Source organism: Ascidia mentula, chromosome 9 (assembly GCF_947561715.1).
Source record: "Ascidia mentula chromosome 9, kaAscMent1.1, whole genome shotgun sequence".
NCBI classification, from domain to species: Eukaryota; Metazoa; Chordata; class Ascidiacea; order Phlebobranchia; family Ascidiidae; genus Ascidia; species Ascidia mentula.
In genome coordinates this window covers 5,211,666-5,238,303 of record NC_138574.1, presented here as the reverse complement: position 1 = coordinate 5,238,303, position 26,638 = coordinate 5,211,666, and the positions used below count along the sequence as shown (strand labels likewise).

At 35.9% G+C, this 26,638-nt stretch overlaps 3 protein-coding genes across 10 annotated transcripts; 1 reads left to right on the top strand and 2 right to left on the bottom strand.

Moving 5' to 3' along the window:
• Positions 1-2,593: 2,593 nt before the first annotated feature.
• On the bottom strand, positions 2,594-4,494 carry LOC145914157 (uncharacterized). 2 transcript variants are annotated; one of them, XM_083001941.1, is made up of 5 exons: positions 4,421-4,494; positions 4,274-4,353; positions 3,876-4,069; positions 3,637-3,784; positions 2,594-3,573 (listed from the first exon to the last, which is right to left on the bottom strand). In XM_083001941.1, exons 2-5 carry the CDS (start codon positions 4,332-4,334, stop codon positions 3,038-3,040), a joined length of 939 nt encoding a protein of 312 aa, XP_082858067.1. In that variant the 5' UTR covers positions 4,335-4,353; positions 4,421-4,494; the 3' UTR covers positions 2,594-3,037. The 2 variants fall into 2 exon arrangements, with proteins under 2 accessions (XP_082858067.1, XP_082858068.1); XM_083001942.1 differs by having other exon boundaries at positions 4,418-4,468.
• A 7,735-nt stretch (positions 4,495-12,229) lies between these two features.
• On the top strand, positions 12,230-21,480 carry LOC145914237 (armadillo repeat-containing protein 3-like). Of its 4 annotated transcripts, none has more exons than XM_083002032.1 (22): positions 12,230-12,491; positions 13,077-13,194; positions 13,437-13,562; positions 13,621-13,686; positions 13,753-13,928; positions 14,206-14,332; positions 14,746-14,813; positions 15,082-15,268; positions 15,412-15,564; positions 15,623-15,731; positions 15,836-15,955; positions 16,101-16,230; positions 16,307-16,443; positions 17,134-17,302; positions 17,452-17,552; positions 18,061-18,195; positions 18,607-18,678; positions 19,029-19,093; positions 19,631-19,690; positions 19,969-20,080; positions 20,207-20,369; positions 20,793-21,480. In XM_083002032.1, the coding sequence occupies exons 1-22, from the start codon at positions 12,444-12,446 to the stop codon at positions 20,994-20,996; spliced, it is 2,646 nt and encodes an 881-aa protein (XP_082858158.1). In that variant the 5' UTR covers positions 12,230-12,443; the 3' UTR covers positions 20,997-21,480. The 4 variants fall into 4 exon arrangements, with proteins under 4 accessions (XP_082858158.1, XP_082858159.1, XP_082858161.1 ...); XM_083002033.1 differs by having other exon boundaries at positions 18,064-18,195; positions 20,793-21,479; XM_083002035.1 differs by lacking the exon at positions 18,061-18,195 and having other exon boundaries at positions 20,793-21,475.
• Positions 21,087-25,616, bottom strand: LOC145914238 (DNA primase small subunit-like). 4 transcript variants are annotated; one of them, XM_083002037.1, is made up of 14 exons: positions 25,531-25,616; positions 25,250-25,410; positions 24,201-24,364; positions 24,035-24,141; positions 23,884-23,957; positions 23,693-23,769; positions 23,398-23,513; positions 23,019-23,164; positions 22,891-22,958; positions 22,437-22,575; positions 22,313-22,382; positions 22,028-22,083; positions 21,285-21,410; positions 21,087-21,224 (listed from the first exon to the last, which is right to left on the bottom strand). In XM_083002037.1, exons 2-14 carry the CDS (start codon positions 25,389-25,391, stop codon positions 21,205-21,207), a joined length of 1,305 nt encoding a protein of 434 aa, XP_082858163.1. In that variant the 5' UTR covers positions 25,392-25,410; positions 25,531-25,616; the 3' UTR covers positions 21,087-21,204. The 4 variants fall into 4 exon arrangements, with proteins under 4 accessions (XP_082858163.1, XP_082858166.1, XP_082858165.1 ...); XM_083002040.1 differs by having other exon boundaries at positions 24,201-24,358; XM_083002039.1 differs by having other exon boundaries at positions 25,253-25,410.
• Between the last annotated feature and the right edge of the window lie 1,022 nt (positions 25,617-26,638).

Here is a 26,638-nt window from a genome sequence, read left to right as displayed (position 1 = left end):
TGAAAAACGAGCACAAGTATTTTCTTTATGTCGTAATTGTTTCCCCCAATAATTTACACGGATCTGCGCCACTGCATCATGGTTAGGTATTACTTGTTTTTGTCAGGGGCGGATTAACGCTGCAGTGGCAGAAAACAAGGTAATAGACATAAAGATATTTCCAAGTTTAAAATAAAAAGTTGTTTGACAACTTTTGTCCAAAGTTTAAGAACGTGACATGTGCGGCTGAGTACGTAGTTTGAACTTTGCTTCCTGTTAACTCGCGTGTTAGGTTGAGCAGTAATTGATGTTTCTTTGTATGGTGGATAACCACGTCGTGAAGTTTTAATGAACCAATGAAAAATCCTGGTAAATTTCCTTCAAAATTGTTTCTATACTTTTACTACAACCTTTACAGTCAAGGGGTTTTAATTTTGTGTTTTTGGGCGCGTAATACAGTTATACATGCTATTCTTATCATCTACGTACGCAAATTACATGCTTTATAAGCATCACAATGTTTACGACCAGAACACAGATTTCAATTCTGGGTCGCTAAAGATTGAATGCACTTTTTTGAAAGAAATTTTTGACATTTGACCATCCCTTTGGCTTTTATCTTGGGCTATATGGAATGGGTTCGACCAAACCCTAACCGACGTAAAAAAGCGTGACTTGAAATGTTGACTGCTTGGTTTGGACATGGCTTCCAGCTAACTTGTCTGGAAGGCCGAAAGTGATTAATGTTGCCCTGTTTGATGGATTATTAGGTCGTGACATTCTACTAAGCTTTTCCAAACGTCTACAAACTATGTGACAGGGCCCGCGAATACCATGTTTTTGCTTTGAAACTAAACTAAGAGATTTCTGTTCTAAATGTTGGGTTACATTTAAAGTTTAACGTAGTTTTAAAAAATGTCCTTGAACCGCCACTCTTTTACTGTCTCAACTTTGTAAAATAGTTTTTATCTTTTTGATAGCTAAATAAATGCAACTGTCATCATCCATGTAAAAACGCGCTGTGCTTAAACTTGCCATTGTTTCCAAACAATGAGCGTTTTTGTGCCATTTTACGTTGGAGGCATGGCGAGCCATAGTTTTCATTTGTACGTGTTCCTGACCACGTAAACGCACATTTAGTCCCTTTTTTTGGTTACAAATGTATTCAGAACTTTCTATGAAAATTAATAGCAACAAAACTGCAGCGCAAGTACTACCGCAAAAACTCACATTCGGATGTTCCCTGAAGTTACGCAATTGGGTAATCCACCGTTTGAATGACGATCGCGCTAACACAGGTGTTACATCTTGTTTGCTTGTAATTGCCGATTTCTATGAATGCACATTTTTCTCTACACTAATGTGTGCTGCAATCTCATGCGGTCTGTGACGTAATAATAAGAGACCAAGTTTTAAGTAATAACGCAACGTGGCCTTTTTGTCCGACAACTGTGCAGCACAGTGCTACGTCATTTTATTCTGCAAAAGGTTTTTTGTGTTGCGAGCGAGCATTTTCTGGTGAGTCTATTTGTACATATGTGTGTAACGACTGATAACCGAAATGTGTAAATTGTAACTTTGGCAAATTTAACTGCGATGACTTAGAAGTCAGTTCACTGAACAATATAGCTGCCTTTGTTTATGTGATTAAGTTTACACACGGTGTTGACGCTGTCTTTGTACTCACAGTGTCTCTCTTGCATTTGTACGCACGCGAAGCGTGGTGTATTTAATCTTCTGTCGCCCAAAGTTATCGGTAAGCATTGTGTGTGTTACGTCATAGTGGCGCATTGTAGTTTATGTTGCTTGTTTCGTTTTAGGTGTGCGACAGTAACTGCTTGGACCGTCTTTGTGGTCCACAGTTTCCCAGTTCCCAAATAGTTGGTGAGCCTTATGCTGTACTTTACTACGTGTGAAGTGTATTTGTTTGACACATTGCCTTCTGTGTAGAAACCGTGTTCTAAGGGTCCACGTGTCCTACGTGTATTTCGTCTCCTCCCGACGTCTGTATCGTCTACACTTCGAATACATTCTATCTTGCGTACGAGTGCGTACTGCACATTCGATAACAAGAATAACATCAACTGAGTGAGCGAGTTTGAGGCCCATTAAAGATACGCGTTTTAACTGCGGGAATTCCGCCTCGTGTGACGTTCCGCGCCAAGAACCGGGGCGCGTTCGACGGACGTTACAACAGGTGTTCGTATTTCCCAATGCTTGACTACAATTAACCTGAATTTACAGCTAAAAAAATCGGAAGATTCCCCCAAAATTTTTCGACCCACCATTTAAAATATCTTAGCACCCTCTATATGACCACGGTAACGCCACTCATTTGGGCAAGTGCGTAGATTTTAACCCTACTTTCTCCTACCAGTGCCAAACAAACTAGAGATTTAGGTAAACAAAGATGCTATTTACAAACTTTAGTTTAAAACATTAATGTGTACATTGCAATATATGTGTATTTTCAGAACTCTTGTAACAAATTGCCTGATATACTTCATTCCGCATCCACTGTCGCCCATTATGCGACGGGCATTCTTTTTTTTGGTAGTACATCCGTATTTCTTCTTGTATATTTCTTTATGTAACTTTTTCCATACAGCCCGCACACATACTGCAGTATTATGATTTTGAAAAACATTTTTGTGTTGATGACTCTATCCAAAAGGGGTTGTCACACAAAACAAGTAAAACAAAAAAAATCCTACAAGAAACATTGTCGAAAAAAATTAACTAAAAATAAGGACTCGGAATTTTAAACGGCTTTAAAATAAATACGTTAGGGCAAAAAAGAATGAAATAAAGATCAACAGCGTTTACGTTCAAAATATGAAGATACAAATCTGGGAAATAACAACAATATGACATTCCTGCAAATAAGCATGAAACACATGGAATGAGTGAACAATAACAAACAAGCAATCATTCTTACAGGCCCTGTTTTATTGCCACACCTACTCTTTAATGACAACAGTTTAGCCAAAAATTTTCAAGATTTTGACATGCCGGGATCTTTTGTGTAGTTGTGCTTACCAATGACAAAGGGCTTAGGTTATCCTATATTAATTGAACGTAAACTACTTGCGCCTACTGAAGACATTTGATAACCATTTTGATCATTTCGATGAAATTGTACACTCTTTGTACCACCAGTAGTAATTTGAACAACACCTGTCCCCTTTCTTAAGAATCTAAATCTTCCTGATCCATAATTGAGTATTTCAACCCGCCCTGACCCTTCTTGTGTGGTTGTGACATCCCCTGTTCCGTAATTTCTAATTTTGACGTGGCCTGATCTGTAATTTTTTATTTTGACATTTCCAGATCCACGAATTATGATTAGAACAGATCCGCTATTGACGATTTCAACATTCCCTGATCCTAAAGTTAAAACTTCGACTTGTTGTAAACCTCGATTATTAAAATTTACTTTTCCCGATCCGTCAACAGTAAATTTGACATTTCTTGTTCCTTGGTTGTTAATTTGAACCCCTTTCAAGCCTTCGTTCGTAATTTCAACATAACTTGGTCGTGTATAGACGATTCTGTTTTGTCTTGGAAGTGTTATAACGGTGGATGCAGCGGCAACTTTAGGAAATAAAATATTTACCATTATACAAAAAATAACCCGGAATCCACACGGTAACGTACCTGCTTCGTACGTGATTGAAAACCCAGGGCGAATGTCACTTCTATCAGATGTAAATCGAACTTTTACACAATTGTTGCTTGAAGAAAAGGTAAACCCCCTTGAGAAGATGCCAGATAAACTTGCGACCACACCGCGCTGGTCTGTTACCTATAGGTTATAATTTGTTGTAGACCTAAAATCAGTCTTAACCCTTTTTAAACTTTATGTTCGCACGTATACAACACAATATATTACTTACTTGAAATTGGTCCCATCTGCTTTCAATGTTAAATGATTGTACAACAAACCGGATCACGTGACCCTCGGGTGCTTCAAAAAACCACAGACAGTTTTCATCGTTCCCATAATTGCCAGGCCAACCCGGTGACGTAAGTTCTTGCGTCACACCAACTGTTAGTGTACGGTTTCTTATCCCACACCTTCTGGGTGAAGCTGAAATGATTTATTAATATGGTTAGGCACAAAAAACTTGTCATCCCGAGACTGAAAAATGCAATGGAATTTGATAAAGATGAACTGTGTAACTTATGTACACTCATTTCCTTTTCCAATTTTGTTAAATACAGTAATATTACATATCATCAGTATAAATTAGGCGGAAGTAAACAAAGCACTGTAGAATTTCACAGCTTTTACCTTCCGTCAAGAGGAAACAGCTTCCAATTGCCATTATAAGGAAAACGCCACCAACGCCCATTTTTCAATGAAAATTATGACTAAAATAAAAATAGTTCTGTTTGATACAAATAAAAATGTATAAGCTGTAAAAAGCTCACAAACCACCTGTCTTCTAATTCTACTTGTTACCATTTGCAGCATGTGTGCTTCTCCGGTAGACTTTGCATGTCTGTGGGTCGTGATTTCATGTCATTAAAATAAGAGTAGAAATGTCAAACTGTCATACGTTGTCATGAAATTGTCGTTAACTCATCACGCATTTTGTTTTCAAGTCAACATAGTCGAGCCAAACTTTTGCCATACATCATGAAAATGACGCCTGTCTTTGAACTAAATCAACAGACTGAACAATTCAATGTAGTTATTTCAAATGCGAACAGCATTGGCGTCTAAAAAGCAACACATTATTTAACAATTATAGATTTTTGATTGCTTATGTTCAGGTGCAACCTACAACTTGTTTTCCACAAACGCTTGACAAAAAACTAAAACCGATAACATGTTCAGAATTTAATCTTCACATCTATCTCATTTTTAGAGCCACAATTTCTTGTTTTCACGTATTTATATCTGAAAATAGAACTATACCCCTGCTTAAATTGCTTCCAAACCAAAGTGCCAGTGGCAAAATTTCCATAACTCCGAACCGTCCGAGGTTTGAAAAAAATCGACTGTTGCATGAAACAGTGTGAATGGCATGACCGAAACAAGTGAATAAACGAAACGAAGACTTTCGTAGACAAGTCGGGTACGATGAAAAAATAAACAAGGCAAACATATATCTTTTTTATTGCGCATGCGATAATGAGGGAACAATCTAGCTTGTGCCGTTCTATACCAAATCGTACCCGACTGGTCTACGTAAGTCCACTTTCACGAAAAAACTGGGTCGTTACATTTGATAGTTTTGTGCGACGACATTGTCTAGTAAACTAAAAATTTTGGTAAATTTTTGTGCATGACTTACTTACTACCGGTTAACGCTTGCAAATTTGCTTGTAAATTTTTTTTACATATTCGAGGCGTTTGCAAACTAATAGCAGTGGTACTGACAGCACTTCTATAACTTTTTTTGTATCCAAAAGTAATGTATGTCAGCTATGAACCGAAAGTGGTTATGAAAACGCTGACCGGAGAAAGTGGCAGAATTAAAATATGGGACACATTTTGAGAAAGAAGAAGAAGTCATATTTGTTGTAGTGGAAGGCAACGAAAACCTTAAAAATTACGCATGCACACCAGAAAAAAAACACTGACGCAGCTAATGGTTGTGAAAACAACATGTTTTCCTTTAACGTATACCGTTGGTTGCAATTTAGTGTGATAATTGGTTGAAAAGTCGAGCGTGCCGCACAGCATAAACATGCCCGAGGAATGTAATTTGCACGCGAATATCTCGTCATTGTAACGTCACAGAAAGAAACCGAATACGCGAAACGAACTATTTTATTGCGAAGAAGTTTTTTTTACATCTTCACGGATTTTATCTTCCATTTTGCAAAATGTGGTTAATAAAAAGCGCTTCCTCTTCACAGCATTCAACAAATAAAACTTCGCGCATGCAAAACTTTTTAAAAGTTTTCATAACGTGGGACAGGCACACCATTTGTGGCACATCCAATAAAGTCACAACATCACTATCAACGACAGTTGGTGTAAACACAACAACAGACACTGTTGATTGAATTGCAACATGGATTTTGCAGTGCACAATTGCTATTTTCGTGTACTCATAATTGTAAAGAAATCTTTAGAGGTTACTATACACAAGCATAATCAGTTCCAAATTTGATTCGTGCCAAACCAGCAACGGAGTAGGCTACAGATTTTTTTTTAAAAAAGAATCTCAATTTACGTGGCGGTATGTGAAAATCCTTTGCGCAATCCTGGTTCTTACATCGATTGTCAAGACGTTATATCACATGCCAAGTCGAAAAATTAAATTGGAAACATCCATACCAAAAAGTGCATCGCTCTCAAATGTTTGCCGAGTCGAGTCCAAGGTGCATTCAATAATAATTACAGCTGCAGAGTTGGAATCAATCTTACTTCAGGAATGCAATGGAAGAATTGAAAAAAAAAGTCTTTGGTGAATTAAATTGCCTGGTAACAAATCGATGATGTCACTGGACGAATACAAACAGTGGAAGCTTTTGACTTCATCAAAAGGAAAGCAAATCCCGGAAAAAAGGGTTTGGTTCCTCCCATGGAAAGCGAATTCAAGGCATGGAAAATGTGTTTAGAACACGATGCATTAGATTAGTGGCCAGTCCTGAGTTATACAATATAATTGGTTTTGTTTACTGCAGGATGACAAACTTCCTAAAGACGTTCTGCAAAATTGGAAAGAAGACGTCAATTTAACAGAAATTGTTGCTGACGTAGAAAGGAAAGGCTTAAACGTTTAAAACTCAACGATGACGACATTCTGCAGGTGAACCTTTCTATATTATTGTGATGTAATAATATAACTACAGTATACCTCTTACGTATTCGGTTAATTTGGTACTTCGCTTAATTCGCTTCTTATTCTTTATCCTAACAAAAATCTTCGAATAATTTGCAAATTTAATTCGGATCTTTGCCAACTCTGGACAAAGCTGCTCGTCTAACATTTTAAAAATCGTTGCTTTTTGGAAGGTTAAAACAAAATTCATCGGAAAATCTGGTACTCTGCCTTGACAAAAAACACTGCATATACGAACTGACGGCGTTACGAAAGCTTACTTTGGCATGCAACAAGTATGCATGTATAGAATTACATCAACATTTTTTCGAATTCTTGAGCAGATTCCAGAAGTCAGAGAGGAGGTGTTCAATTCCCAATACAAAGTCCCTAACATTATTCACTTCATTTGGTTTAGTTGCCGCCTGATGGGAGTAGTCTATTGTATGGCGTATGTACCTGTTTGTTTATTAATTTGTTGTGTAAAACAAACAACACAGGTCTGTAGATAATGTGAAAATTTTAGAATTAATGAAGATGAACATGGTACGTTGGAGGGGTATGCGCTCAAAAATAAATTTGCAAAATTTACAACTTGCATGATCCCTTTGTCATGCGGTGTGGTGAGGTTGGTTAAGGCTCGATGTAGCTATAGAGGAAGTCGGTACTGTAAATGAAACAACAGTAAAGCGATTGCGCTACATTGTCCATTATTTTGTCTGGATTAAAACAACTCACAAACTCCTTTATAACTTTAGAATGCTTGGGGCCCTCAAGTACCAGAATCCTCGTATAATCCTTTATCACGGAGATTGTCCTCCCAACGGAGAGTATTGGGATCATTTTAAGAAGCAAGCAGGATACAAGATACGTTTCATCAAAAGGACTCAGCCTAAACAAGTTTGGGGAATTTCCGTTAAGGTATGGAAAACGTGTTTAACTTTCCAGACATTATTGACGTCTACAGTGCTGTGTGAAAATGTTGTTATTTGGAATAAAAATACACAAATTACCGTGTAGATAATAGAACATGGTTCAGACGTAGCAATAAGGATAAGAATCCTGCTGGAGGTCGAGTGTATATATTTGGACACTGACAGACTCATTTTACGCAGTTTTGACGCTTTGAGAAATCATTCGATGTTAATGGCAAAGGAATACTATCATGGCTTGGGTAACAATAAAATATTTTTTTTCTTATAGTCCAACGCCACATTTATGACATTATCTAATGTTAAAAACCGTATGGCAATGCATTTCCTAATTAATTGGATATCATGATTGCTTTTGATTCCTTAATCCAGGGTTTCCCAAAATTTTTTAGCCGCGGACAACATTTTGTGAACCTGTTTTTTCTCGGACCCCCTGTCTTACGTCATCATCATTTTGCAGCGTTGAAAATGCTACAAACTATATGATAGGTGTGAATTCTTTACACGCGAAAAGAAAAAAAACGAAACAAAAACGAAAGAATGAATTGTAAACACCTTTAAAATCGTAAGATACAACGATAGTGCAAGAACCATTCAAAAGTAGAGTAATTGTGCAATATGTATTGTAAAGCTTACGAAACCAATCCAGTCATAAATTACTGCAGTGATTACTGCTAATGCACTGTATACAACGTATACTAATTGTTTTATTTAGTGTCATTACGGACCCCCTTGCAGTCGTTGCGGACCCCGGTTTGGGAACCCCTGCCTTAATACATTCTACACGGTACTGAAAATAAGTGCTGTTTTTTCTGACTTCCGTGAGTCGTCAAATGGGAGGCAAGCGCGATAAGTAATTTATTTTTCTTTCGTTGTGCTTGCAAGAAGTTCATAATTATGTAACGGCAGAATTTTGCGCGCCTGGCACCCTGAGTCCGTCATACTAGGGTTGCAAAGTTTTACTCTGTCTCAATTCCGAAAAACGCGTGTACTTTTATCACCTACTCCACATGGACACGAAAACGAACACGACCACGGCTTTCCAGCAAGTAAGACATCAGCAAAGCAGATTAACTTTTACTGCAGTACAATATTTATAAAATATAACCGAAACTTCAAAGCACTATATACTACACAACACACATCTCAACAACTAAATTTACCAAGCATGGCTGAAAGAAATGCAGTTCTAAAAGCATTGTTACGTCATTTAGACGTACTGTATAACGCAGAAGTATGCCTGAGTGATTTTAAATGTTACAATTAACAAAACTGATTATAAAGCATAAAGGTCATATTGTTATGCAAACGCAAGTTTTGTCGTCATAAATGTTTAAAAACAATTTATAATATCTGTTTATATCTGCACAAACAATCTCGGTATAATTTCCATTTTTAACTCAATTAAGGTATGAATGACGTTGTTAATATTTGAACAAACTATACAGGTATGCCTAAAATAGAGAACGAGGGGGAAAGAGAGGGAGAGGGAGAGGGAAAGAGAGGGAGAGAGAGAGAGAGAGAGAAAGCACGGCGAACGCAAGAACACACAAAGCGTTTTCCAGGGTTTCTTTTTATACAAATTTTTCAATGAAGTTATGGGCGATTTCTAATGTTGACATGTCCAGACCCACGCTTTGCAATTTTTACAGGTTTGGTTCCGAAACTTTTAATTTCAAGATTTCCGGGTCCGTAATTTTTAATTTCCACTTCCCCAGTCCCGAAGTTTTTAACTTTTACTTCACCCGATCGGAAATTTCTAATTTCTCCGTCTCCCGATCCAAAGTTTTTGATGTCGATATTTCCTGATCCTCGATTCCTAACTTCGAAATCTCCCGGTCCACGGTTTCTAATTATGCTCTTTCCTGATGCCAAGTTTATAATTTTGACATTCCCTGATTGGATATTTGCAATTTTGACATTCCCTGTCCCGGAATTTTTAACTTCAACGTTCCCTGATCCGCGATGTCTGATTCTGATATATCCAGATCCGAAGTTTCGAATTTTGACATTTCCTGATTGAGTATTCGCGACATAGACATACCCTGGGCCAAAATTTACAATTTCGATTTCCCCTGATCCAATATTTCTAATATTGACAGGTCCCGATCCAAAATTTCTGATTTTTTTATACTTTCCTGCATTTTTGATTTCAACGTAACTAGATCTGGTTCCATCACCTTTCGGTATTGTCACGACTTCGGGTGCAGCTTCAACTTCAAGAAACAAAATATTTAACAATAGTTTACAACATAATAAATATACAAAGGAAAGAAAAGCAATTGTTCAGTAAAGAATCCATACCACAACAACTTACTTGCTTTGTATGTGATTGAAAATCCAGGGCGGGTGAGAAATCCATCAGATGTGAATCGAACTTTCAAAAATCTGCTGCTTGAACTAAACGTGAACCCATTTGTGAGATTGCCAGATAAACGTGCTACCACAAGATGCTCATCTATCACCTGTAAGCTTATTTTATTAATTATTGCAAACTCAAATCAATACTTAATAACGTAATGATTGAATTTTAATGGTTTAAAGGCCTAATGATTATTTTAGTTCTTACATCTAAAAAGTCATGTGTATTTTCAATGCTAAATGATTGCACGTTAAACCGGATCACGTGACCCTCGGGTGCTTCAAATAACCACAGACAGTTTTCATCGTTTCCATAATTGCCAGGCCAACCCGGTGACGTAAGTTCTTGCGTCTCGCCAACTCTTGGTGTACGGTTTCTTATCCCACACCCTGTGGTTGAAGCTGAAATGATTTAACAAACTATTATATATTTTGGAAAAATTAAACTTATTCGTAGTCAATGAACTAAAAAATTCAATACAGACATTTTGAAATAGGGTAATAATTAATTACACTTAAACGTGGTGAATGTAAATTCATATTTTCTTATCTTTGATTACACTACAGTTGTAAAGGTCAGATATAAATTATAATTGCGCAACTATTTTTACTACTAATTTTTATTTATAACAACTATTTTTTTTACCTTCCGCCAATATATCGGAGCTTCCAATTGCCATCATAAGGAAAAGGCACAAAACATCCATTTTTTTTAAAAATAGTTGACTAACTGATTAAAAAACAGATACGCTCTACAAAACGGAGTGAACACATCAATGGTAAAATGAATAGAAATCTATTTTATCTTCTACATTTGCTCGTTAGCATTTCATCTGCTCTCCCCAGCCTATTTGTAAGCCATTAAGCCATTTCTTGTCACTGAAATTAATGCTTTTAAATAATTACAAAAAAACGTGCCACGATTTGAGAGTCGCCTTGCTTCTTTGTGACATTTAAATAATAACAAAATCGTGTCATGAATTGGTCATTTGAGAGTCGTAAAAATATCACGAATTTCTCCAAAACTTCATTACTTTTCAATGCATTTTAAAATGACAATTCATACAATATTTTGTTGTTTACAAACAGAAAAATAGAAGAAAAATAACTGGTCACAAGAAACATCAGATGGAAGAATCAACCATAAGCACATGTGAGCGGCACACAAGTTAAAGAATCATATTAACAATAAACATTTTAACTGATTTTCGTGTAAGATCTGCAATGAAAGAATGTTGTACTCCAGTTAAATGAATTGAACAAACTCCAGTTAAATGTTCACGAACGTGACTTGGCAGTTGAACTATGCATCGGGTCAGTCACGTGTTAGATTAGCAACACAGACAAATTGTCAATTAGCTCTCAAAACGGGACTAAACCAGACGGTTACAAATACATGGTTGGAAATTGCTTTTGTAAGGAATAACTTTGGCTTAAAATTTTGCTAAAAGGTAAGAAAAATACGTCATGCGCACAGCAATAATAAATAAACATTTAACTGAAAGGTGGGTTTGTGGTAAGCGCGGTTGAATCAGCAAAAATCACCCTAATCCGTATTATGGCCTGAACAAAGAGCAACTTTTATCCGCGATTGGTGGAAATCCTGATTAAACTACCCGAAATAACAGAAACTATTTTGTTTGAGGCAAATATTGCAAACCACTTGTATCTCAACTTTCGTCCACAAAGGGCGACTATCTGGACGAATTAAATTCGAGTTCTATTGTACATGTTTTGGAAAGAAAAACATATGTTGGGTGGGTATATGTTACGAAGTGTATGATAAACATGTGTACATAATGTATTGCTTAACTGGCACCATTGATTTTAAAACTTTCAAAATCATTGCTGGCACCATTTACTCTACGTCAGATGTCGTAAATATACATAGAAATCACAATTTGTATCAAAGAAATTGTTTTTATGGGTCATTCAAATTTGTCTATTTGTGTATCTTGATTTAACATAGATAAAAGGTTGGTAAATAATTATTTAAAATTATTAAATTTGCAGCTCATAGTTATAAAAAAATGTATTTTGGAGTATCCGGTCCTTTTCGAACAAACGCAATCCTAATCCCTACCAAATAAATAAAATATGAGATATCAGGTTTACCTTTAAACTGATCCTAACAACGGAATAGAGCTTCAGTCGGTCATGGTCGAATGCCTTTCAGGAGACTTGCTTTATGATTTTAGTACTTTTGTTTCAAACTTATTTTGCAAGTTTTGTACGTTTTTCTTCGTACAACTGGGACACGGTTTTCATCTAGTATACGCATAGCCACTGTTATTCACAATCACAAATTTGAAACTTTTGATTTATTTGGCAATTTTATGCATCTAAAAGAAAGGTAGTAAAGAAAGAAAGGTCCACAAAGACTTAAAAGATGGGCAAAAAAGTAAAGAAAGAAGTTGAACCTCCAGCAAAGGATGTGGTAAGAAAAACAACAGCACTGATTTGTGACTTTATCGAAGGTTAAATTATATTTTTCATTGTTTTATATTGAAATAAGTGGATTGTTATCTCATTGCTTTTTACAAATGATGTCATTACAAATATTAGATGTCAAATACATATTTTATTGTTTTGTTAATAACCTTAAATGGGTTAATATGTCTGATAAATAACAATGCCCAACCAATTTATGTCAATAACCTAGTGGTTCTTAACCTTTTTTCTATCACACCTCCGTTTAGTAACGGTCCTGTGCCATTTTACAAACAGCAAATTACAAACTTTTCAACCTGGATTACAACTGCAGATTATTACATGAATTCCATGATAGTCACTTTTTGCCATATTCCCTGATACACATTTGAACACCAAAATTTAAGACATGTTAGAAACAGTCCTAATGTATGGAAACCCTACCCTACAGTAATAAGGATCATTATACTTGTTGCCTCGCTATAAAACTATGATAGTTGTACCACAAAAAGTTTTGGCAAAATTAAGCGAGGGTGAAAATTTATGTAAATTGGTGCAAATTTATGATTTTCAAGCTTCTTTTTCATCGTAGTTTGATCCTCTGAACATTGAGAGCAAAAAGACGGGAACTGTTGTTTTGATGCTCAAGTCGGAAGAGGATGAAGTTTTGAGCAAAGCATGTGAAGCAATATATAAGTTTGCTGACAAATGTAGGTTCAAGTAATTGTTTCATGTCATGTAGTGTTCCATAAGTTTGTAATCCATCACTGTAAAAATTTTTTATTTTATCTTTAAAATATATACCAAGACATGTTGTTGACTTATTTAAAATATTGTTACATTGAAAAGTGGTCCTCTGTTCTGATAAATTTTATAGCACAGCCGATGGCAATTATTAGGTAGAAAAAAAAACAGGAAGTATTTTCTTTTCACACCAAACTTGAAACTATAGGTGATGAAAACAAGTTACAGCTTCTGGACCTCGGTGCAATGGAATCTCTAATTCGCCTGATAAATCATGAGGAAAGAAGTGTCAAGAGATATGCCTGTATGGCATTTGGAGTCATGGCGGGCCATGGTTTGTATTAAAAGCATCTATTTAATTCTATAAAGTGTAACACTTGTTTATTTCCCAGCGGATGTGAGAAGATATCTGAGAAAAACAGACAGTATAATGGCAGCTATTCAGCTTTTGGGAGATGGTATGTCTTTAATTCTTAGATAATTAGGTTGAATAATATTAAAATTATGGTATGTACTTTTTTCAGAGGATGATGTTTGCAATGAGTTTGCAAGTTTGTTTCTATCACACATGTCTACTGATTTTGCAAGCAAGTTGTCTATCGGTAAAGCTGAGGGTTTGGAACCTCTGATCAACCTTCTCGCTTCACCTGACCCTGACGTACAAAAGAATTCTGTCCAAGCCATATGTAACCTTGTGCAGGTGAGGTTTACTGTTAAGTTAACATTGGCTTTTGTCATATTTCGACTTGCAACATTTGTTTATTGGTTGCACAATTTTTGGTTAATTTTTAATATTTATTGTAAAAAATTAAAATGTGTAAAACATTTGAGTGCATATAAAGCTGCATACTTTAGTAGAGAGAACAGAACTCAAAAAGAGCAAGAATCACTGGTTTCAATTATGCAATTTCTATGTATTTCATTCTGATTGTATTTCTATCACATTCATCCAAATATTTTTGTGCACTTCATTGTAGGACTTTCAGAACAGAGCAGCAGTTCGTGAATTGGGTGGAATTCCTCCATTGCTGGATCTTCTCAAATCTGACTATGCTGTAATTCAGGAACTCACATTAACAACACTCGCTGCACTCACACAAGATGGTAGGAAAACTACTCTATATTTTTTGTAAGTTTCACTATAATTCTGTGAAATGGGTGAATAAGAGACATGCTCAAGGTGCATTATTTTCAGTGAGGAAATCACTGTCATATGGGTGCCTGACTCCACTAAGGGTATATCGGTGTCCATGCTCTTTTAACTATCGCATGTATGGTTCATATTTATGTTTTTGTGCAAAATAAAATGATTTGATTTGCAATGTTAAAATTTATCTAGATTTTGTTGTAAACTACACATACATAACTAATTATGTTGGTTTTTAGTGTTCACTTTAATTTTTTTGCCATGTTGTCAAATTTAGACTTTCACTTTATGGTTTAAATGTTTTTTTCTGTGATGGTTGCCTAATGTTAACAAGCAGACTTGGTAAACAGTTTTTTTTGTTCCGTTATAGTTGAATCGAGAGGCATTGTTCGTGAGAATGAGGGTTTGGAGCAACTTGTAGAATTTCTTGGAAACAAGGTACTGTAATTATTTTATCATGGAAAGCTACAATTTGAAACACTTTTATTTACATAAATATAAAACAAAACAACCAAAGAGGCCATTATCAACATGAATATTTTTCTAAACAATGCAATAAACACCTCATGTAATTTTGTGTGTATTCTGCATTGAAACTAATTAAGCTTCCATTAAGAAAATTTCTGATAGAAAGTGGACAATTCTTTACAATGCATATTCCTTTTGTTAGATTTCATTTGAATACATAATTTTATATTTGCAAAAGGATTGGGAGGATCTCCATGTGCATTGCCTCGCAGTTTTGTCCAACTGCATGGAAGACACAGAATCTCTGGATGACATCAGAAGTGCTGGAGGAATGGAAAAACTACTTTCCTTTGTTACTGAGTCCTCTGCCTCAAGCCAAGTCCAGGCCAATGCTGCAAAAGCTATTGCAAGATCAGCTAAAAATGGTAATTTTTAATTACTTCCTATACACATTTGTACTTTAAAAAATCTTTTCAAATATAATTTGTTGCAAGAATGACAAGTGACAGCCATACAAAATACCTGATTTTAAACAAAAGCAAATAATGTTTAATGTTTGTGATTTAAGTGGAAAATGGAAAAATACTGCATGAGCAAGAAGTAGAAAAAACTCTGATCACTATGATTGGAACAAATGATGACCTGGTGATTGTTGCCGCGTGCCAAGCTATTGCAGCCCTGTCTGATAATCTTGCAGCAAAAGATACGTTTGGGAAGTCAGGTAAATGCTGAATGCTGTGTTGTTAACTTGTTTCATATTTTCATTGTTTTTACTTCAGAGGGTATTCCCCCGTTGATTGCTCTCCTTTCCGCTGAGTCTGGTCACGTGAGAGAGGCAGCAACACTTGCCCTTGCCAACCTAACTCTTAACAATACCAACAACAGCAAGTATGTTATTATTTCTATTATTGTGTAATATAAAAACCTAAACAGGTTCTTTCATTGTTGTACTGAACTGTGACAAGTTAATAAAGTGGTATTTTTGTGTGCAGTGAAGTGGTTATTGGTGGTGGAATAGAGCAACTCCTTACTCTTCTTCAATACAATAAGGAATCGGTTGTTGTTAATGCAGCAGCTTGCCTCATTAACATGGCACATGATCTTAACATCAGGTGATTAATTCATAGCACGTTATTGTCATTAATGTCAAGTATGATTATCTTTCTTAAATAACAATTCTGTACATGATTTGACAGTTAAGGGCTATTACTAACGTATCATGTATACGACTGTATTTTTAAAGTGTTTGTGGTTTAGGAGTGAAATATTTAAACGAGGCATCGTTGCTGCTTTGACTGAACCCTTGAAGTCGCCAAGCACCAAAGTACAAAGCAAGGCCGCCCAGGCTGTTACTGCTTTTGTAACGGGAGCTGATGCAAGAACCGAGGTAGGTACACCGCTACAGTTTCTCTTGGTATCAGGGAATGAAAACTGTATACATATGTGCAACATTTTTGGTGCAGATGCGACAACATGGCGGTTTGGAGCCTTTGATTGGTCAGTTGCAGTCAGGTGACAACGAAGTAAGAAGGAACGCGTCATGGGCAGTGTTGGCGTGTAGTTGCGACCCTCCCACTGCTGCAGCCATCTCCAAGCTTGGGTAAAAACACAAAATGTCATTTTTTAACTCATTATGCCTTCACGGCGAAATTATTTTTCTATAAAATTAAAATCTACAGAACTCTCCGATATCATTAATCTTTGAACTTTTGATCCAAGAATAAAGTTAAAGATTCGTCGCATGTCTGCCAGAATACCGTGGTTAATTCGATCCACTTTTTTGTTTGCATTGCACTTACTTACATCATCTTCAGAATATAAGAAAACTTACAATGGGATAAAAATGTTCTATTGTCATTATAAGCGCGCTACCAGACCTCTCTTAATTTTTCACATACAAAATGTAGCAGAGTGTGTACACGCACTATTTCGACCTAAAAGGTCTCATCAGAGCAGCTGTTGTCAGTGGCACTGTGCTAGCTTTTACATTAACGGGCACACTATTTTTCACTTTGTGATACCTTGCGGTGACCGTCGATCCGTTGGGTACCCTATACTGAGTACAACACAACAGAGACGAAACCACTGTGGAGCACACTATGGCCAAACGGATCTGCTTGGTAATCCATAGCGCTAAGGCAAAACCACCAGTGCAATATATGTGCAAAAAAGCCGTAATATTGGATGGCTTTTTTGCACATAAAATGTAGCAGTTTTTGAGATATGTTACTTAATTAACAAGAGAGCATGTGGGCGTTTTACTGTTTTCAATTTATTTTTTTGTCATTAGGGGTCTTGAAATTCTTCAGGAAATAAACGACTCTGACCAACGTAGAAACAATTACAGTCTTGCGGCGCTTGACAAATTGTTGGACAGCAATTTGCCTGCGAAATACAGTCTGACCGGAAAGCTTTCTTGTAATAATATCATTACGGACGGGTTTTACGATGCTGGGCAGGTATTACCCTCACTACAAAACCAATGCGTTGTTTACCACGCCAATGTATATTAATTTGTGCAAATTTTGTTGAAAATCATATCCTGAATACCTGTTGCTGGCACTTCGACTATATACCTAAATAAACGTATTTTTTTGTTATCACTCAGCTCCGCCCAAACACTAAGTTTCAGTCATTGGATGAACTTGCAAAGCAAGAGGTGAACCAGAGGAGGCCAGTTTTGCTGGTTAATTGCAAACCATCGGAACCGTAAGTTTCTTTGTCTTTTCCGTTGAAGTGTTTGGTTGTGTATGAAATGTGTTTTCGTAATTTTGCTTCTAGTTTTGGTGAGGATGTGTGCCAGTTTGAATTGTTTTGATTTTGTTTAACTGTTTTTTTTTTCAGAGACAGGTTCCTTTGGTGTTTAAAAGCAGTTTATTTATTTATTAAGTTGTCAAATAAAAAAATGTTTCAAAAATATTTTTTGAATATCCAATTATTTACCACCTCCCTTTAAAGCAGTTGTATCGGAGGTTTAGCACAGAATGTGTGTTGTTCTGGATGCGAACTTTTTTTACTTATAGCATTATAAACATAAATATATATTAGCAAATAATGAAATCCAGTAACAAGTACTTAGCAAAGGAACACAAAGAAATTTTGTCCCCTAAGGTATCGTCCATAACCTAGGTCACTATTTCGTTCCACTATAAAAGCATGGCGGAATCAGTTAGAAAAATTTAAGTTAAAATATCAGCTGACCGAATTCTCTCGAAAGTAGCGAAGCAGAAACCTCCGACACTGAAGGGGAAGCCGCCGAATCACAACTTAGCGTCAACAACGTTACTGACGCAGCAGGAAATGACGTCACAGTGACGCAAGCAAGGGCAAGGAGTCCCCTTGCAAGCGAGAGGTTGATAGCATGCTTGCGTCATCGCGTCTATGGAAACGCTTGTTTTTGTCATGCTTGCATGCTCGCGTAAAAGATTACGCTGGGTCTACCAGGATAAAATATGCATGAGATGCACGCAGTTTAAAAATTAAATCTTTACTTTAGCTGTATTTTGTTTATACTTTTAATTGTTTTAATTTTTGTGTTGGAATGCTAACGAAATTACTGACTGGTCGGTTGATTGCTTTGCTGCATCACTACCTTTTGCATTTGGTTTGCTTTTTATGTTTTAGCGATATATTTGAATAAATGTTGACGATGACCTGTAAATACTTTTGAATACAAAACCATTAAAATTTCGCACTGCTTGGTCACAGTAATTGCCAAATATCCACACTAGAATAAGCATTTACTAACATAGCGACTTTTTAGTGTGAAGACGGCACAAGAAGAATTATCAGATAAAGGAAGCAGAGTTAGTTCCAAAGCGTCGTACACACGAAGGTAAACACTGTGAAAAAAAACATGTTGCAATTAATGGTTTGGTTAATCTCCAAAAGTTAGATTTTTAGTTAAAACGATTAAAAATCACGTTAGCTAATGCTCAATTGATAAACGATAAATAGTTATATATATATATATGTGTGTTTATAAAAACGCTATTTGTGTATTTGTTGCACTAACTTTCATATAAAACTTTCAAATAATTTTATTTGTCTTATTGGAACTATGAGTATATACTATGGTAGTACCATTTATGATAAAATTACCAATAAAATGGCATTCAGTAAACCTCGGCGTGTCATTTGAAATTTGTTGAAATTTATCGCGATTCCATGTTAACAAACATTCAGAAAGAAAAAAGACAAAGAAGCTCAAATGCGCGAAGAAGCCGAACGTCTTCGGGCAGAAAAGGAAGGTGGGTTTTTGAAATGTTCTTTCCTCAACCAACCGTAATACCCACAGGTTGTTATTTTTCTTTAAAACCACTATTGCGGGCTGCTGTTTAACGACAAATCAATAAGAGTGTTTGTGCCGAATTGAAACATTGTGTGTCTGTTTTGTATGATCAAAAAACCAACGTTACTGCATATGTCATTTTGTATTATTGTCAATGTAACTTTGCCATATTTCAGCCTTGCTAAACGCATTATGAGTTTGTGATAATGACACATGTGTGTCTCGATTAATAACTTTTGCTGTTTTGTTTCCAATTATGTTGTGTGCAGATTGTTTGTATGTGACACTAATTCTAAAATTGTGTTGAAGTTGGTCCTAACATATTATGAAAAATATGGCCTATCGTTGAATGACATGTTTTCGACAGCTTGCGTAACTGTGGAGTTATGCAAGCAGCGTTATTCGAGTGCGCGGTGCTGTTTTATCGCGTGTATGTCACTTCATCGGATGACGTCAGATATTTTATCAACTACGCATTGCTATGTAATGTTTTTAGCGATGAGGCTCAAGCAGCTTCAACTTGAAGAAGAGTTGAAAAAACAATTGGAGCGACAAGGTTTATGTCGTCATAATAGCAACACTAGGGCATGACGTAGTCCCCTAACGTCATTTTCTGAAAACGCATTCCAATTAGAATCCAATACCCAGATTCAGATGGATTAACGATGTAGTCTTTTTTTCTTTTCAGTCTTTATTTGCATGATACTAAAATTAACTTTTGATTATTCAAATTAACTGACAACAGAATTTAATAACTACAGTAGTAAATAGAAATTAACACTGGTAGAAAATCTACCCTCACCAGACAAGTAACACTTCGCCATTTACGCACAGACGGTGTATACCGCCCTCCGGTGGATACGGCTCTGCAAGGTTACTTGGATGACGTCACAAAATACATTCAACCGATGCCCACAACCAAGGAACAAATCATTGCTATTGCCCAGTAAGTAGGACACGTCATTTTTCTAGCCCAAACATGCTGCGAAACAAAGAAAAACAATAATAAAATTGACATTAATTTGTCCCTTGCAAGGTATATTATTCACGCATAATTCTCATTTTTTTGTAGATATGTGGTTGAAAAGATGGGAGGTGAAGTAGAAAAGGGAAAACTTGCCGACTTTAGTTGGGACTTACACGTTGCTGAACTAAAACACGAATTAAAATCTAACATTGTTCCCATTGGAAGAGTGCAGAGGGGCATCCATTACCACAGAGCGTTGTTGTACAAGGTATACGTTGAACCAAACAAAGTTACAATCCAAAGGGTAAAAGATATTGTCTCGTGTCATTTGGGACTAAGGATTGATGTGGAGCGTTGTATTTTGTCTTGCCCAGGTTGAAGCAAACTGCATCCGGCGGGCAACTTTGGTTATTTAGCCTGCTTTTGCCACATGTACCACGACACAAGCACGCTTCTTTTTAATGACGCAGTGTATAAAATTGTGCCTAATTTTGATTTTATTGACCGCGTTTGGGCGCATATGTCGAAAATCGGCATGAGATAAAAAAAAACTAGTTTTCCATAAATAATCAAGACAATGCTCTTGAAAATAAGAACAAATCTTGGAAATGAGCACTATATGACAATCAGGCATTTTTTAATCCGAATTTTAAAACATATGCACAAAAATCCAAGTTAATGATGTTGTTAGGTTCTTGCCGACAAAATCGGGGTTCCTTGTTCATTAGTCCGGGGCGAATACAACAGAGCGTGGAACGAAGTGACAGTTCCGGCGTCGTTGGAACCAGGGGCTCCACGCTACCCCCCAACACGGTACATTGTCGACCTTATGCACGAAACTGGAAAACTGATTAGAACAGATTCCTCTGACGCAGTCCAATACAAGTCATTATAACAGATGATATCGTTGTTAGTTACTTTTAACAGAAATAGCTGTGGTCGTATGTACATTGGTTACTAATTAAGATTTGGTACTTTACTGAGTAACTATGAAGCACACTTTTTTAACTTTAACAGGACGGTACATGTTCATTCTAGTTACTTTGTTGTTTGTATTTATTGTTTACAGTAATATGTCAAAGTACAAATCGTTTTTTACAACTTCAAAAGTCCATCTTTTCTTCTGCAACAAAAAAATAGTTGGAAACTTGCGCTGCAAAGCCTTGTTATAAAATTTATATACCTTTATTTTTGGGGGCATTTGATTTCAATTCGTCCAGAAATGATTGGAAAACATTCATATACTCGTTAAGCCTGGTCTTTTTGTACAAATTTGTTCCTTTTCGTTTTGGGGTTTCAGGCGCATTCTCTGTGAACACAATTGTTACTTGTCTTTGTCACTGTACTATATGAAAAAGACATTTATGTTATTGTAAGAATATTTTCTTCAAAAAATAAAGATGTTTTTACTGAAGTCACTAAAAGTTTGAGCAATTACAACGGACGTGACTTGTGTGCATTAATTTTTAGTTTGGAATTTCTCCAATGTCTTTTATCTCTCAACAATACCAGATTTTTCAATGCATTTAGCTAAATTACTTGCAAACTTCAATTTAAAACAGCAGAAATCGTTCACACTTTTTAGAACTTTGTATCAAACTTGTGAACTACTGACATGCTACAAGCAATCAATTTAGTTTTCTATCAAGCATGACATATCACTTAAAAGGTGTGTTTAAAAGTGATAATCCCCACTGATTACCACATATCAATTTTAAACCACTTTTTTTCAACTCCAAACATATTAAAAAGACTGGCAAAGTTAGTTTATGGTGCAATTTTAAATATGCCATGTCAAGTAGTTTTCTAAACCATTCTAGTGCCCCAGCCAACTTGCAATTATATTAAATGTATTAGTTAATAACCCTATATTATATCCTAGTATATTCTACGCATATATTTGTGCATGAACAAAAACCACATTACCAGATTCCTTCTCCTGTTTGTCACTTTGCACATGTTCAACTTCTGTACACAAGTCACTGAATAAAACATACAATATTAAATTACTCAAGTCGGATGAAATCAATTAATGCTTGGATTATTTGCAACATCTTTAACATCAACTAAGTTACACCTTTATGTAACAGCTGTCACAACTAGTGCAAAAAATATTTCAATTTTGACACCAACTTTAGTTTTGGGGGAACCTGCCAGTCTTAAGTGCCTAATTTTGTACGAATATTTATTGTAAGTAAATATGGAATGTACCTTATTGTTGGTACAATAAAAGGATCAAATTCGTCAACTTTATCTGCATCAATAGGAACACAAACACGACCTAAATTAAAGGTTGATAAAAACACACAATTCAACATATTCAATACATCCATACCTGTCTTGGGGTGAACACAAAATGGACTTTTAAGCAAATGGTTGATACCTTTGCTTACATTGACATCAAGTCTCGGAAAGCAGTATTCAAGCATAATTTCAGGGGCACAAAATCTTAACTTTTTGTTCTTTTTGGGGTCCTGTATAATATATTTTCAAATCAAATAATCAAGGTGACACCAATTAAAATTGCTTATAATTCTAACAATAAATAAAATAGCCCATCATGCTTTGTATTGCTTGTGCCAGGACATCTTTCCATAACATTCCTACCAGTCCTGTCATTTTACTAAAAAGGGCATAGGTTTTTGGCAAAACGTTTGCTCCAAAAACTTGTAACTATTAACTGCATTGTGGCCCAGCTTGTTTAATTAGGGTAAGAAACACATTTTTTATGAATTAAAGTTGAAATGCCAGATCAGCTTGGGAAATAACAAAGCCAACAAAATCCATACAGTGTCATAGGTTTGTGTGCATTCTGATCTCAATCTTGTCCACTTTTCCATTGGCTCCATGGATCCACCTAAAAAGCATTTCACAGATGATAAAAGGCCACATATAAAAACCGGTCACTATTTATTACTTTGGTATGCTTTGTGTAATGCATTCTGAACATTTTCATTGGGAATAAGCTTCAGGACTTTATCAATATCTTTCTTGGTAGAGAATATTTCTTGGTCTTCAAGTGCATATTTTTCCCAATAGTTATTGACAATCTTAAGGCAGTGTCTGGGCAAAAACAATAAAAAAAAACCAATGTTAAATTTTTGCAACAAAACATTTTCAAGTTGGCCAAATGCCTACTTGTTAATGACTCCTTTTTTCAAACTGTACAAAAGCCCGTTTCAAATTTTATGTCAAACAAAAAACCTCAACCAATGATAACTTCAGAATATATAGATTACGATCCACAATCATTGAATTTTTTGAAGTTTGTCAGTTTTGTCAGTCAATAATTTTACCTGATGTATGGATGAACAGGTTCCTTCATAACAGCTCGTTTTTCAACATTTCCCCCTTGAATTAAACTCAAATATTCAACAATCGCAGAACGAGCATGAGCTGATAGTTTCCGTGCCTACAACAGACAAACACATGATTAAACCAGACAGTCCAATTAACATAGAAAAAGTTAAATTTTTTGATCAGTTCCTTAAACCTGGCATTGGTTATGTTATTTACCAATGGAACCACAATCTATTCTAATGGAAGGTGCAGTCAAATAGATCGCTAATTAATCACATACTTTCAGATTACCTTTTCATCACACACCCAACAATGAACACCTCTTCTTCCAGAATAAACCCATAAAATATGTTTGAAGCCAAAATCCTCTGCAACAAACCAAATTTACATAATTGCAAACCAGAAACAAATAAACAATTTTAAGGAAGCACAAATGTTGTTAAATGCAAAAGCTTGCAAAATAGGCAACATTGCCTTCATACCTTTTAAAGCACGATTGATGATTTTTATTGCTATTTTCATCAGTGTCCAGCATTTCAAACAAATATCAGCACCTCTAGAAAAAATAGGAGAGATACATTACAGTGTGAAAAAATGTAATGATGTATATACAAAAGCAGGCTTATTTCTTACTGGCAGCAATTCCGCACATTATCATAGTCCGTCATATCAATGTCAAAAACAAGCTCCTTGTGAAGTGCTTTAAAAGTGCCACTATGATATTTGTTGTGGTCTTTGGGCTGAAAAACGATTCATAAGCATTTCTTGTACACACCCAGAAACAGATTTATAAACATACATAATGAGAATATATAGCACCAATATCAATCTTGTAAGGATTCATTCTTTGCATTTCCTTTTCCATCTCACTTTGATTAGTAAATGATTGATACCTCACATAAATATCATTTTGCAGGGTAAAGGAAAATTCTCTATGGGTGAAGCAGGATGTGTCAGCTGCAGCTAAATATTTGTACTTATAAGGAATAACAAAAATTAGGTATATCAGTATAAATTAGTTTATGTAAGGGTCACAATTCTCTACGAGTTGTGTGAAAAATGTTAACTTGAAATACATATTAAACATTTTTTAAATAAAGATAATAACTGAAAAATCTTCATCCATATCACATTATACATATGTTTAAGTGTGTTTATATTCACAATAATTTGTGTACGTATTGACTTCAAGTGTATTTTGTTAAATGTAAAATTCTATTCAAAAAAATTGTATGTTTGATCAGTGAGCTAATGCATTAACATACTAAAAACGTTGCGATCCTGTGCGCAATTACAGATCCCCGATAAAAAAAACGAACTTTCCAATCTGGTATATTACCAGCAAGCACATACTACTCAACCAGATTGGAAAGTACTGGAATCGTTAATTTAGCAGACAATGCACAGATTATTAAAACGTTTTTCCTATGTTAAAGCATAAACAAATTGTTTTTACACAGACTAACAGTAAATGTTCGCAAAAGGCCACTCAGATTGGAATGTTTTTTAAAATGGCAAATTGTGTGAAATTTGTAGAAATCTTTTTCATTTAACTATATATCAACCTATTTTTTATCCGTTTGCTGATAAAATTATAAATGATGCTGTTTTCCATTCAGGTTCATGAGTGCAAAAACAATAAGCACTTCAAGAGGATTTATCTTCCATGCACTTGTGCGAAAATTTACCGACAATTCGCGCAATATTAATTAGCTAATGTATTACATACGAAAATACGTTGCAATCGTCCGCGCAATTAACGATTGCCGAAACGAAATCCACCACGCAAAAAACAAACTTTCCAATCTGGCACATAGTTACACCAAAAATATCTTTCGAACAATAGACTACCTGGTCCAACATCATAGCTCAGCCATTTGCAGTATGGACCATATGGGAAAAGGTATTTGTAGTAAATTGGAAGCAAACTTGGTAAACTTCCTGGGTCATACGACGTCTCTTCTTGGTGTATAATATCAGCTGAAGGCATTTTCCTTAGAACGTCAAATCTAATTAAAAAACACAATATTAGGATAAAACAAGGTAACAAATAAAACCTTTGTGCATTGTTAAAAATAATAAAAAAGCATATAGGCATTCGAAAGGTGCAAAAAAATAGACAAACTTACCGTTTAACATTGAATTTCTAAAACAAACGCAACAAAAACGGGATTTATCACAAATCACAACAACATTTCCCGCTTGTTCCGGTCCATCAACTCCAGGTTACAATAGAAATTTTTCGTCTTTAACAACCTGAAACCATGTTATACTAAACATAGTATTTCGGAAATGGTAAACGATAGTTAATCCTCAAATAAATCTTCATAATTCGCCAAAGAAATGCTCTTTCCTCTCATGCCGTAAAATTTGCGTAACTATAAAGTTTTTTTATTCAATCATCCTTCTCTGTGTTTGCATTAAACGAGAAGTGAGGGTTGTGCGTAGATGCTGGTGAATCATGTGGATCGGTCATAAGGTTCACTGGCATCGCAGTCAAGGAAATGCAGCCAAGCTGGATCAAAGCCACTTATTCCTGACATGTCGCAGCGAGATAAGGAAAATCAAGCTCTCGGTGAGGTTTGAACCAACGCCCTTGGGCATAACTGACCCGCAGTTCTGCTGACTGAACTGCGGGAAATCTGGGGCCACTCGCAGGCCTTTTTGCGTTATTTGCAATTTTTTGGTCATTCTCACACCACGATAAAACGTAGGTTCTCGTTTTAAAATTTCTGCAAAAATTTAGCATCGTTAACGGGAATTCGCATTTTTGGGCATATTTATTTTCGGTTTTAAGTCGATGGCAGCTCTGCCTTTACGATCGCACCAACAGGTAAGTTCGGTTTATTTCCGGCTTGTGGAAATTACTTGCTTGTAGAGACTTCTGTATATAACCCCCCACTTGCAACCGTATAAAATTTGGGAATATTATGCAATCAACTTTTACTTTAAATTAGCTATTTTGACGGGAGAGCACAAGAGCAAGTGCCAAATAAGTACCCAAGCATAAGCAAACTCAACGCATGTTTTCAGTAACTGCTGCCCCAGAAGAAGGAAATTGGCCATACAAGCTCCTGTACCGGGGGACTTTCATACAGGATACAGTAAAGACATCTTTGACGGATCGGCGGCGTCCCGTTGTTCCGCAAATGCGTCAGTAATCCTCTTCACAACCTTTTCCTTACAACTTTTTAAACCCACATTTTATATTTGCAAAGATTTTTTGCCATTCTCACA

Bases quoted from the DNA above. Each gene is read 5' to 3' on its own strand.
- LOC145914237 (XM_083002032.1), top strand. From the start codon at position 12,444: ATGGGCAAAAAAGTAAAGAAAGAAGTTGAACCTCCAGCAAAGGATGTG. The intron at 13,563-13,620 runs GTTTGTATTAAA...TTTATTTCCCAG, and splicing joins TGGAGTCATGGCGGGCCATG to CGGATGTGAGAAGATATCTG. The intron at 15,565-15,622 runs GTAAATGCTGAA...TTTTTACTTCAG, and splicing joins AGATACGTTTGGGAAGTCAG to AGGGTATTCCCCCGTTGATT.
- LOC145914238 (XM_083002037.1), bottom strand. From the start codon at position 25,391: ATGCCTTCAGCTGATATTATACACCAAGAAGAGACGTCGTATGACCCA. The intron at 23,958-24,034 runs GTAAGAAATAAG...TATTTTTTCTAG, and splicing joins AATGTGCGGAATTGCTGCCA to AGGTGCTGATATTTGTTTGA. The intron at 21,225-21,284 runs GTATATAAATTT...TTTTTGTTGCAG, and splicing joins AAATGCCCCCAAAAATAAAG to AAGAAAAGATGGACTTTTGA.
- LOC145914157 (XM_083001941.1), bottom strand. From the start codon at position 4,334: ATGGGCGTTGGTGGCGTTTTCCTTATAATGGCAATTGGAAGCTGTTTC. The intron at 4,070-4,273 runs GTAAAAGCTGTG...AAATCATTTCAG, and splicing joins CTGTTTCCTCTTGACGGAAG to CTTCACCCAGAAGGTGTGGG. The intron at 3,785-3,875 runs GTAAGTAATATA...TATAACCTATAG, and splicing joins GCAGATGGGACCAATTTCAA to GTAACAGACCAGCGCGGTGT.